General features: G+C 36.3%; 1 protein-coding gene across 1 annotated transcript; it reads right to left on the reverse strand.

Annotated features, from left to right (window-relative positions):
* Positions 1-497: 497 nt before the first annotated feature.
* Positions 498-1,266, reverse strand: LOC142178310 (uncharacterized). Its single transcript, XM_075247641.1, has 2 exons — positions 1,166-1,266; positions 498-1,014 (listed from the first exon to the last, which is right to left on the reverse strand). The coding sequence occupies exons 1-2, from the start codon at positions 1,264-1,266 to the stop codon at positions 498-500; spliced, it is 618 nt and encodes a 205-aa protein (XP_075103742.1).
* Positions 1,267-14,348: the final 13,082 nt, after the last annotated feature.

The raw sequence follows: 14,348 nt of genomic DNA on the forward strand, positions 1-14,348 counted from the left end.
GACCATCTTTCTCTACCAATCTCCCTCACCTTACCATTGTAGAGATCCTGAAATAAATAGAAATCAGGGAAGAAATTCATCGAGCAAGATAGCTGCCTAGTTAGTTTAGATACTGAGATTAGGTTGAACTTAAACTCAGGTACAAACAAAACATCTTCCAACTTTAACTCATCACAGATAACAACTTCTCCAATGTAAGTTATATTAGATTTCCCTCTTGTAGGCAGATGGACTTGATCACTATCATATTTATTTGCTTTATTCTTAGTCTTCAACATATATAGCTCACCAGCTATGTGGTGTGTAGCTCCGGAATCAATTATCCATTATTTAAAAGGAAAACTTATCATTAAAGAGGTTGCAATACCTGGCATGTCAACCTGATGTTCTGGAGTCTCCTTGTTCAATATGCTCAAAATCTATCTATATTGATCCTCAGTGAAGTATGGTCCTGCCTTTAATCCATCATAATTATTTCTTCCTTCATCCTAATGTGCTTATTTGTCATTCTCCAAGCCACCATTTGTCATGTTAGTTGCATATGGTTTCTTATTTTTGAAATCAGTTGGATATCCAACTAGCTTGTAGCAATTTTCCTTAGAGTTCCCAGATTTGTTGCAGTAATCACACTTCACAAAAGGCTTCTTTCCTTTGTATTGTCCCCTGCTATTTTGCACAGTAAATTTTCCTTTACTTGTTTGCATAGCAACATGATCTTCTCTGTTTGGCAAGGCTGGATGTGAACTAGAATTCTGACTTTCATCCTCTATAATCAGTGCATAAGCTTGGTTCAATGTTGGCTCAACAATCTTCATTAGTGTCTGACGTCTTGCTTGATCATAAACCTCATTAAGACCACTTAAGAACTGCATTAGTCTTTGCTGCTGAAGATGTTCAACATACTCCTTCGAATTAGGAATAGGCACAATTGCATCATACTCAGCACACAATTCCTTCAACCTAGTGAAATATGCAGAGACTGAGTCTGTTCCCTGGTAAATAATAGCAATTTCCCTATGTAATTAGAATATTCTCACACGATTCACTTTGTCAAACCTTTCTCTCAAATCCTCCCATACAAAATGTGCATTAGATGCGTAGACAATGCCGTTAAGTAAATCCGTAGACCCGGTGTTCATGATCAAGAAAAGCACGATTGCATTACATGTGTTCCCAGTCCTCATTTAATTCAGATTTGAATGAATCCTTTTTGCATGTCCCAAGCACAAACCCTAGCTTCCTCTTAGCTTGCAGAGCAATTCGCATTGATCGACGCCACAGTCCATAATTTTCTGATCCTGTGAGTTTTACAGGAATCAAAATCGAACTAGAAGTATCTGAGGGATGAATGAACAAAAGATGCGTGTGATCGATTTTTTTGGCCGTCACTGACGATCGTTAGTCAAAGCTTCGCGAAGAAGACGACGATGAATTTACAGCTAAATTGAATGAAAATTTGCGGAATTACAGTTCTTCACCGTTCTAATACCATGTGAGCTTTATGAATCTGAGCTCAATCTTCAGATTCAACCAAGCAATTTAGAATTAGATTTGAGGGTAGAGAGGCCAAGCTTAGGAGAGAAGAGAGGAAATGCAGAAATGGTAAAATGAATGTGTATTTTTGATATGTAAGAGAAAAGTACAAATTTATACACACTAACTTTATACTAACTTAACTATAATTACTTAACTATTGAGTCCCACATACCACTATAACTAACTAACTAACTAACTAACTCCCCTCCTCACCTAACAATAACTGATTATAGCTCACAATTCTTAAATTTAAAATTGAGTCAAACAAGAAAGTAACAAATTGAAACAATTGAGTAATGTGGAATCAAACTCCAACACATCAATTAAAATGGAGAAAGTAACAAATTGAAAACAATCGAGCTAGCGGGCCATACTCAAACTCTAATGGATCATAGACCGATAAATCCAATAAATAATTGTGGAGTTTTTTACTTTTGAAATTTGAAACTACCTAACTTTGACCTCTCATGGCTCATCCATGAAACTCTGAGTCACCGTACGGCGGGGGACTTCCCTTGGGATGAGAAAAGGAGAAAAAGAGAAAAAAAGAAAAAGAAAGAAGATCTGAATAAGAAGAATTAAAAAGAAGAGAGAGATATTGATTTATTGCTTAAAATCAAATGTGAACCTAAGACAATTACGTAAAAAATGAGGATGTCATATTTGGTAAAATTCGTCCTTAAAAGCAGTCCCATCTCGTCCACCTATAATTGTAAGTATAACTTGCTTCCAAACCCCAAACCTTTCCATTACATACACAACCCTAGGGTATACATGGGTCGGATTTGTTCGAATTTTTTAATTATCAAAGCAAGCTAATTGTATCGGATTATTAAATCTAAATATTAAACCAAACCAATAAAAGTCGAGTTTTTTTATCTCGATTTTTCTCGGGGTTTGTGGGTTTTCGGTTTTTTTCGTATTTTTTTCATAAAGTTCATAGCACAAAACATAAAATTAGTGCTCCAAATATTTCTTTAATCCTAGTAAGACAGAACTATATAAGGTGTTTTTCAATAAAATAACATAAATATGAGATGAGTCATGACATTTTACTAAATTATTCAACAATAAAGATAATAAAATCGCATAAAATAAATATTATTAATAAGCCATAATGAAAACAAACATAATTTAAAATTATGAGTAATAAGTACTATTATTTAGATGACTAACCAGTAAAAGAAAAATAAGTTATACATTTTATCTAAACTATGGAAAAACTAAAAAATAGATATCCAATACTATTTTCATTTATAGTACAATTGAATTGAATGTCTTTTATTAGCATTAGTATTAATTTGATTTTGGTTTAGGATTTATTTGAGTTACTAACATTTATGAACTCTAAAACTTATTGGAGCATCCAAAAATTATAAAATCAAGCTTGAAATAATTGTCACGTCCCAAAACCTAACCCGTCGTGATGTTGCCTATCTCAATACTAGGCAAGCCGACAATCTCAATAAACCACATATCTTTTAAATTTGAAAACATAATGATTAAATTCAGCTGAAGAAATCTCACAAGTACAAATATAAATACTCACAAAACCTGGTGTCACTGAGTACATGAGCATCTAATATGAATACAAGCCTGGAAAATACGGTCTATAATAGTCTGAGACCAAATACAGTAAACAATGAGATAGGGAAGGAGATGCAAGGTCTGCGAAATATGGAAGCTACCTCTGAATCTCCGAAAAAATAAGTATACGAAAGAATCAATATCCACTATGTACAGGAACACCTGGATCTGCACACGAAGTGCAGGGTGTAGTATGAGTACAACCAACTCAGCAAGTAACAATAATAAATAAGGAACTGAAAATAGTGACAAGCTACACAGTTACTGTTCATTTTCAGTAATTCCAGCAGAGAGTAGACATACTTTCAATTCCAACAGTTTAAGTTAAATTAGTTTTATACAGTTAAAGTTCATGTAATCCGGATATAAAATCTTTCAGATAATTTCACAACAATGACAGATAGCAACTAAGTGCAACAACAAATGAAAAGCAAGTATAGCCTCTCAGGGCAACAGTTACTCAACCCGTCATAACAACTCAACCACTCGGCTCTCAGCCCTCACACTCAATGGGTACCCGCGCTCACTGGGGGTGTACAGACTCCGGAGGGGCTCCTACAGCCTAAGCGCTATAATCTGCACGGACAACTCACGTGCTATAGTATAAATATCTGGATCCGCATGGACAACTCACGTGCTATAGTATCAATATCTCACAATCATGCCATCGGCCTCACTCAGTCATAAATCTCTCTAGTCTCTCGAGCTCTCAGTAATCATGAAAATTGGCCCAAAAATGATGATATGATGTATCAATAAATAGCAACAGAGACTGAGATATGATTTGAAATGAATGAACATGACTGAGTATGAAATTTCAATTTGAACATATAATTCAACCACAGAAATGACTCCAATTGGTACCAATAATAATAACATATGTCTAAGCATGATTTTTTTTAATACGAGTCTCAACTCAATTTTCTCTAACATGTAGAGAATGTACAAATATCAACATATTATTCAACTTCACAATTCCATGGAATTTGACCAAATCACAATTCCTACGGTGCACGCCCACACGCCCGTCACCTAGTATGTGCGTCACCTTGAAATCAATCACATAACACATAATCCGGGATTTCACACCCTCAAGACCAAATTTAAAATTGTTACTTACCTCAACAAGGCAAACCCAACGTCTAGCAAGTTAATCAATACTCAGGAAATTCCATTCCACGTGTATTCACCTCTGAATGCCTTCTTGTCTCCTCAATTCAATGCCAATGATTTGAAACTGAAATTCACCCCTTAATGATACTACAACGATCTACTATACTAAGCAACTGCAATCTACAATATCAATATCCAATGGGACCAACATTAGTAACCAATTTTATAGTTTAGGCCATTTAGACAATTTACCAAACACCTAGTGGGCATACGTTTATACATTTCTTAACCATAGAATTAGTTCTTCCAACTACCATCATTTACCAACAATTCATCCCACCATTATTCTTTAACAGCTTATAATATTAACATCACGTGTGTGACCAACCATTCTCACCCAACCAACAAAATTTCATCAAATAATCACCTTTCAATCTCTACAATGGTTATGTATTTAAATTGAGAATTTATGGCTTCTAATCACTGTACCATAAGTTCCAATACTTGATTCATACTCATATTTCCATAATAAATTCATACATGTACACATAATACTCTCACACCAAGAATCATACTTCTTATGGCCTACTTTTAATCCAAATCCCGAATTTATAAACTAGGGTATGGAACCTTACCTCTTTGACGAAGATCTTGTGATTAGCTTCCTTGATTCTTGAAGATTATTGCAAGATTGGATGATTAGAATGTTAGGTTTACTTATTCTATCTCTAAAATGCTCTTACATCTCTCTAAAATATTAGGTTTTACCTCAAAAATGACTTACCCCCTCTCTCTACCCGACCTTGGGGTTATTTAATGGGTTCCTACGTGCGCGGCCGCATACCTGAGTAAGTGGCCGCGTACCTGAGGCATAAACTCTCAAATATGCGCGGCCGCGCATATGGGCGCGCATATGACACAGGTCCAGTAAAATGGCCATAACGTTTTGTATACATATCCAAATGATAAACGGTTTAATGTGTTGGAAACTAGACTCAAAGGGATTTGATTTGATAGGTTATACACCATATAACTCTTCATATATTGAGAGTTATGCTCGTTTGACGTTAGGCCTTGTGCGAACTCACTTGAAACTTTATTCCATCATATAATTTTCAACTTGATTTAGCCTTAGGGCTCTTCTTAGACCATAAACCATTCTAAATGCACATCATACATATATTATCATGATCAATTGATATCATTCAAATTATCAGTCTTGTTCATACCCGAATTAATATAATTAGCACCCGCCAATCTTCTTAATGGTCTTAAAATACTTCGAAATTTTCCGGGGTGTTACAATAATACGTTAAAAGATAAAATTATGAAAAAGCTTAAGAAATATTTATAAACTACACTAGCATAAATATTTTTATGTATTAAATATATTTAAAACTTCTATACATATAATGTCGGGTTGGTTTGGTTTGGTTTCAGTTTGACTTTTTTTAGTTAAAATCAAACCAAACCAAATATGGTCGATTTTTTTTTCCAGTACCAAACTAAATCAGATCAAATCATAGTCGAGTTTTTTTTCTCAATTTAACTCGAATTATCGGGTTGGTGTGATTTGACGATTTCTTTTGTACACCCCTACACAACCCCATACTTGACATATGCGCACAAAATGGAAGAAAACTTGAGGGGAGGGAGCAAATGTAGATTCCAATTAGAAAAGAAGACCTTTAGCAAACCGAAATACATAAAAAGAAGTTCCGACTTTACTAGGGCCTATAGAAAAACTATATACCAACTCAATTTAAAATGTTCAAAGGGTATGAAATACAAACGAAAAGGCATATTAATCGATGTATTGTGTTGAAGATATTATTAAGTAATTAAATGTTTAGTTTTTAAAAATATCAATCTTTTAAATGAGATTGTCACATACTTAAGTATAAGCAAATGTCTTGAGTTCGATTTTACCGCCATAAAAATAAATCACGTGTTTAACTCATCAAAAAGAATAAAACCTCATACGTGAGAGGCGTATTGAAGATAAAATTAAATACATAATTAAAATATATTTTAAAAATATAATTAAGTAATTAAAAATATTCTTTCTCTAAGTAGCTTAAACTAGACGGTCAAATAATATACATCATATAAGGACTTATAATGTCATTTTCTCCTCTCTTTTTTCTTGTTATTCATGTACCCCATAAGCCTTTGCCATAGATCTCACCAATTCGGATAAATTCAGTTACTAGTTGACAAATGTAAGAAAACAACGAAAACTTACATTAAATAAAAAAAGAAAAACTAAATAATAACTTAACGGGTTGCAAAATATTAATGGAACATAGATAGTATCATCTACAGTTTGTTTTTTGAACATTTATTGTTCTTTTGGATTTTTGAGAGCCTCTGGGGATACACACCAAAAAGTCACTCTCAATGCTAATAAGAGTCCAAAAATGGCAGATTCCGCCAAAATATTTTGTATCTCAAGTCTAACAATCTCCTGAGCTCCTACTTCCCACATGTTTTTCTTCTTATTTATTGATCCCATCATAAATTTTTTTTGAACCACTCACCTACTTGATTAGATGGTAGAACCTATTTTTTCTCTTTCGGTATTCGGTATCTGTATTGATGTCCGTCTAAATTTAAATTTATTTTAAAAAATCTTATATTTGGAACTAAAACGCTTTTTAATAAATATAACTTCGAAACATCTGATTACGGATGAAGGAATACTTATCACTCTACCACAATCTTTATTGGTGATAAATTGAACTTGTAACCATTCAAGTTTTACATACTATGTAAGGAAGATATTTTATAAAATCTTAATCATATAAGAACATTTGTCTTAACTACTCCTTTTATCTCTGTCTTAAATATCTCGTTTAGTTAGTACGTTACTAATTAGAGATAGATTTAAAAAAATATAAGGCTTAATTCTTATTTTTTAGAGTGTCAAATATTTTGAAATAAATTCAATCTATCAAGATAACTAATATTTGGGCCAAGAGATTAAAATACTACTCCTTTCATCATAAAAAGAATAGCAACAACTGGATTATGAAAATCAACATAATATAACTTTTAATATTCGTATAATGATTTCTTAATTTCTAAAAATGATTTATATATCTAGAGGCTAAATTAAGAGTAATTACAAACTTTTTAAGTTTCATCCTTCTTCGAGCAAATGGAGGGAATGCATCTCATACAGTTGAAAGAAAATGACAAAAAAAGAAAATCTGATGAGAAATTGAGAATTAAACCTTACATTTCTAAATTATAATATAATATTTAGCTCTAAATTAAACTTAGTTACTCTCAATTCCCAGCATTTTATGATTTTGAAATTGGAAAGTTGCAGTGCACCAATAAATTGAAAGCAGTATTAATTTATACTTGTCATTCTCAAAGAATCCTAGAGGTCCATAGAAAATGTTGAATATTCGATAATTAACTAATGCCCTCTAGAGAGCATATACTTGTTCGATATACCAATAAAGTTTAACTTAATTTGAAACTATAAAATTTCAGCGTTTTTTTTTAATTCATGATATATTATTTGCCACGTGGAAGCAATTTTGCAGTTTGCAGTTATTTAGAAGATGTTGCAACTTTAACGCATCCAATTTCAGCTTGTTGTATTTAACTCTAACATATAGAAACCAGAAAAGTGCTTAATTATCTATGCTAAGTATAATTGCATACGAGCAGGTATAAGCATCGCTTTTAAAAAAAATTGAAATAATTGCACAACATGATTTGTCTAAAAGATTTTTTTTCTCCTTTTTCTCATCTATTTGCCGACAATCCTTCAGAGGCACAAAAGAGTAAGTTCCAAATTTCACAAATGTATCAAACTTATTTGTTCAATTATTGTCCATTAAATGACAAATATATTCCTATGGAAAAAAGCTACTTCCTCCTTCCCAATTTAACTAGTTCTTTTTTACGTCCATTAAGAAATACAATGTATACTTTATTAAGTTACTCTAATTAAATGCCTTTTGAGAATTGAGTACTTATTACTTAATCAAAATAGTATGTAACAGAACTACTACTTTTTTTTAAGGAGTAATAAGGGTGTAGTTGAAAATAATTAACAAATTTAATCTTGAATTTCTAAAATGATAATTATTTTGAAACAAAATTTGTTAGCTAAAGCGATAGTTAAAATGAGACGGAGGGCGTTACCTTATTTGGTTTGGTAAGTAACCTTAAGTAACCTTATTTGGTTTGGTAAGTATTTCTTCGAATCATCAATTTTTGTTGTCATAAAGATGTGGTGCAATGGATGAGACTACTCTTCTCTTAATCAGAGGTCTCGGTTTCGAGCCTTGAGTATGAAAAAATTCTTGGTATGGAGCACTTCCTCCCGAATGGAGCCCTACGCGACGCGAATCCGGATATAGTCGGGCTCCAATACGGATACCGAACACCGGATGAGAAACAAAAAAAAAAAAGTGAATCTTAACTACTTTGTCTCTCAGTCTTTTGATGTTTTTAATGGCTACCATTTCATGTATGTATAATTCCCTACCCAAAATTCACGAATGTCGAAGGGTTCGTTCATTGTTGAGCTCTCATTCTTAAATTGATTGTCCTTGTTTCGATTGCATTCAAGCGTAAAGGTTTTGGTCATTTTTAATGGTGTCAAAATAGGGGTGACAAAAGCCAAAAAAATACTGATATGAAAGCCAAAATAGGTGCGAGCTTAGCTTGATTGTCCAGTTCTGCATCTGCACTCTTCTTCTCGCACCTGCGCGTTCGCAGGTGCGCCCGAGATTCCGCACCTGCGATGGCAGGCCTCCCTTTCCCTTTTCGCTTCTGCGCTTAAAGCTCGCATCTGCGAGAGTCGCACCTGCGGCTATCCAAGCGCAGGTACGAACGTACCAGAAGCAGAAGGCTCGAGCTCTTCTTCAAAATTTCAAAACTAATCCGAGCCTCGTCCAATTAACACTCGGGGGCCTCGAGGCCCTACCCGAACATACCAACAAGTTTAAAATCATAAAACGGACTTGCTCGAACTCACGGAACATGTAAAACAACATCAAAACTAAGAATCACACCTCGAACCAAATTGATTCAACTTAAAATTTTCAAGTTCTTTAATTTACTTCCAATACGCCGAAACATACTTAAACTTCTCGAAATGACACGAAATTTTGCGTGCAAGTCTTAAATTACTATACGGAACTATTTCCAAACTCGAAATTCCAAACGGACTTCAATTACTCAAATACCTACTCCAAACCAAATTTAAAAAACTTTAAACCTTCAAATAGTTGATTTTCACTATTAAGCGCCAAAACACTCCCGGGTTATCCAAAACCCGATTCGATCATACGCCCAAGTCTGAAATCATCATGCGTACCTATTGGAACCGTCAGATCCTGATTTCGAGGTCGTTTTCTCAAAATGTTGACCGAAATCAAATTTACCATTTTTAAGCCAAACTAAGGAATCAATTGTTTCGATTTCAACCCGATCACTTCCAAATTCCGAACCAACCATCCCCTCACGTCATAAATTAGTAAAAGAATCTAAGGAGAGTCTTATTTAGAGAAACGAGATTCTAACAGTCAAAACGACCGGTTGGGTCGTTACATTCTCTCCCACTAAAATATACGTTCGTCCTCGAATGTGCTAAGGACTGCTCCGGAGTTGTCCAAAATCACTGTTTAACACCTCGTGCACCTACACGTGCTACCACACCCAGTTGAGCACATTAGATCGAGCCAATCTCAAGATTCTCCCCTTTATTTAGGCAATTAAGCCTTAGCGCCCAATCCTGGCATCTAGAATTCTCCACCATGCTTGTTTCCAACCTACGAACACTGTATCAATTACTACATGACGCCCCAATACTGGATTGCATACCTTTGTTGAATTTAGACCATGCACCGCATCATTCACATGACCATAATAACATCCCCTGATAATAATAGCCAAAATTCCACGAATCTGATGTTCACAATACACCTCATGATACATATGAGTCTTGTTCCAACTCTTGAAATGTTTCCACGAGGGAAGAAATGTGTAGAAATTCATAACAAACTACCGAGTCGACAAATCATTGAGTCTCTCCTCCTGACTAGAATCATCACCCCATTATAACCAAATAATGGTATTTACTCTTTATTATACTTCATATAATCCGATCGCACTGATCCCGGATCCAATAATCTCTTTTCACCAGTATAAGTTGCCCAGGCAATAAGTCACCTCTGACACGATCAAAAAGCCTCATATGACGCCACAATGAGCTAATAAGCTACGGACTCGATTGCAATACATAAGGAAAACGAACTCTGGAAAGGATTACTCAACACACGTAACTAACTAAACAACTGAAAATGTGTCATGAACCTTTCTCAGAAAATGGGACACAAAACACACAAAATAGAATATAGGGGACTGCACTCGACATCACACTGTTGCGGCGTGCAACCCGATCCAAACAACATACCTGTGGCGGCGTGCCACCCGATCCGCACAAAAAAATCTATAAGGAAATACTTATCGAGCTAGGATGCTCATTACTACAAAATATCCGAATATCGGATACAAGCACGCTAAGTGCATAATACCATCCCTGGAAGGACCAACAGCGCCATACACTACAAAACTCAAGAACAACTAAGGTGCGATATATGATCTGAATCTCGAGAACCATCCTGCTCACATAACACCATCGCTACGCGGAACCTCAACACATAAGAAATTTATCAAGCTGTTTCACAACTCTCACGGCACAATATAGTATTACATGAAATAGCCGACGACGAAACGACATCCAACGTCTGAATACTCCTCCATAAGGAGCGCTATGCTGAATAAACATATATGGCCTGATATAGAGCCCATATTCATATTTAAATCCATCCACAGACCTCAAGCCAATTCTGATCGCACCATACTAGGCTAATAACCCTTCGAGGATCCATAATGACCCTTTTTCCCATAACACACAAGAATATCCATTATAACCGAAACAAACTTCCATAGTCCACAACTAAATGAACTGAGCGCCCTACAGGTATAAATTCTCGAATTAGCGATATCGCCACAATCTTCATACTTGGTTTCAATCTTCACTCAATCAAGTGACTACATGCCACTCTTACACAATCTTTCCGTGAGACACGCTCCCACGACCTTCTGCACCAGGTAACAAGTCTGCACATCCATGCCACCGGTCACACTAATGTTGTAAAGCATATCAAGAATCCACAAATCAATACACAAGGTGTCTTACACCGGACATCGACCTTAGGTGATGCCGAAAACAATACCATCTTACTTTAAACATCTAAATTATTTTCATGCTTATCCGAGCTCATGACATCCTTGTCAACACCAAACCGAAATCTTGAATCCTCAACTTTCGAATCCCGTGATACTTAGTGCACTTAATCACGCAAATGCGCAGGAGTACAAGAAGTCCATCATAACTCCCGAACCACTAATAGGGTAAACACTTTATCATATAGAAACCTTATTCTTAACTCATTTCAAGAGAACCATTGCAACATGCGACTGAATTCCCATATCCGCAGAAACTATCGGCCTCAAGTAGTGGTCTAAACTACCATAACTCTTCTGGGATTCCTCTACATATAACATGCCATAATACTTGAATTCTTCCAAATAAAATCAATTACGGCGGCCATCAATCCTCGCACGTACCGCCATAAATCACATGTATAACTCAATGCGCTGAAGGAACTTATCATTGCCACCATCATGCCAATTCAACCATTGTTAGCTGACCCGTCTTTTCTCAATTTATTCTCAACTTGCCTTAGAAATAATAATAGCTCTATTCATTACATCACGAACTCAAATTCGCACTCATCCCGAGTGACCTTATTTCACGAGACCACATTGTTTCAAAACCCACGAATCATCTCATGCCCCTCCTTGTGCACACTTTTACATCTTTAACTGGTACACCCATTCTGATACTTCTTTTATGAATCTGAAGTTATTTTCTTCTGTTTCTCAAATGCTACACCACAACCTGAAGATAACGCAGAGTACTCCAAGCCCCGTTTCATAATCTGCTACAAAAACTCGATACTCAACCATACTACAGACTCAAGATCCTTAGGCACTGTACTTTAAATTTTTGAACCCACTAAGACCGTTATTGAGAGTCACTTGCTCTGACTTGTTCCCAAACATGATCAACTCCAAGGACCTGCTAGCACATGGACACTTTCTCAAGGAAAACCCGACTGTCTCACTTTCCCTGTGCATTACATCTACACGAAGAATAAACTCTAAGTCTTCCCAAAACCTGAATATGAATCGATAAGGCCAAATACGGCACACATTCCCCAAATCTTTTGCTCAAATTACCACTGATATTTTCTTTCCTTAGTTGAAATGACCCACCAATACACCGATAACCAGAAACCGCACAAGTTGAACGACGCAATCCAATCATAGACTGTGGGGCTCTCCCACTTAGCTTGAAGCTATAATTACAAAATTCTGGAATCCACCGAGATTCTTTCTTCATCGTTGACATGATCCTGCACACACAACTCGCCAAATTTCTCGAAATCCTTCTATTAACCTTTAATAAATACTCCGAACCACTAGCCACATTTACATATCAAATCTCTTACCGGGTAGCCAGTAGAATTCTTCGCAGAAGCTTCGTCAATACCACACGACCGCTAAACTGCTCATAGGAGATAACCCACATGTGAAAATTATATGCCGATATATTCCAACGTCGCTGCACTGGGTGCAATTACTATGAAATCAGTAGATCATCCTGAGTTCGATCTCATTCACCAGCTGCACCAGTCCATTCACTCCTCATGGACGTCAACTAAAGGTGCGACAATACATTCCAATCCAAAGTCATGTTGTATTCTTCTTCATATCAAGCAACTCCCTCCTGTTGTATCCAATCTTCCTCAATATAGCTGCTAATATTACAACTTAAGTCTGTAGACCTAGTCACTGTCCATCCTAAATCCCAAATCACTTCAAACATTCCTCAAGCCGTGTAGTTATCCTACCCCGTAGCCCATATGCTACCTTGTCACTCTCCCACTTTGGTCAACCATTTCCTTTAAGTAACTACTCGACTTCTGTTTTCTTACACTTGGCCTTCTAGGAACTTAACCACCACAAGACACCTTCCACATGTCCTTCCTCATCCTTAGCTGCCCAGTTGTTGCCTTAACTAAAAATCCGTCTCTGTAGCACTTGAACTAATAGGTCGTTACCAGCTTTAAACCTTTCCGAGGATCATCTTTCTCGAGCCATCAATACTAGGAACACTGCTTTGATCCTGAACCACTGCACACCGCGATCTCTAACAACTGCTTCCCCTACACCAACTCCTAACACCCCGCGGTGAAGGCGAGTTGAAGAAAACTATAACACCGGCGAACCTTAACGCCTTCAACAAGGACGATGACACCACATCACAGTTTGAGAACTCTACTACGCTTGAAAATACCAAGCCTCGTTACTCCATCAACCTAAGTCTGAACATTCTTGGTTCGATTGCCTTTCCTCCGTCGGAAGTAAAATACCGAATCTCTGAATCATGCACTGAGTAAACCTCTTTTCAAGTCATTCACTGCCCCGACACATAGGCAAGCATCCTACCATCACATCAATACTGTGCGATAACAACTCATGAGCATTATAGCAACATGTGCATAGCCTCAAAGCTCTCAGAAGTACAACTATTGAGCTGAAATGACAGAATATCTTTCCATAAGGCGACGACAATAGCCCAATCAATTATGCAGGGAGAAACATCCTGCACCACATCTGTAGTATCATTAAAATTTCTCAATTCTCGATCTATAACAAGCGTTTCACGTCGTATAAGATTGAATGGGAAAGAAATGAAGGCATAAGTCTCAAAGGAATCAAATCGCACGATGAGGAATCAAGAAGGGAAGTGCTCCTAACAGCCCTGTAGCCTCTCGAAGATAAGTATAGACGTCTCCGTGCCGATCTGCAAGACTCTACTAGACTTGCTCATGACTCGTGAGACCTAAGTGAACCTAGTGCTCTGATACCATGTTGTCACGATCCAAAATCCATTAAAGGTCGTGATGGCGCCAGACATTGCTGTCAAGCAAGCCAACAATACATACTTA

This window comes from Nicotiana tabacum, chromosome 24, assembly GCF_000715075.1.
Source record: "Nicotiana tabacum cultivar K326 chromosome 24, ASM71507v2, whole genome shotgun sequence".
Lineage (NCBI taxonomy): Eukaryota > Viridiplantae > Streptophyta > Magnoliopsida > Solanales > Solanaceae > Nicotiana > Nicotiana tabacum.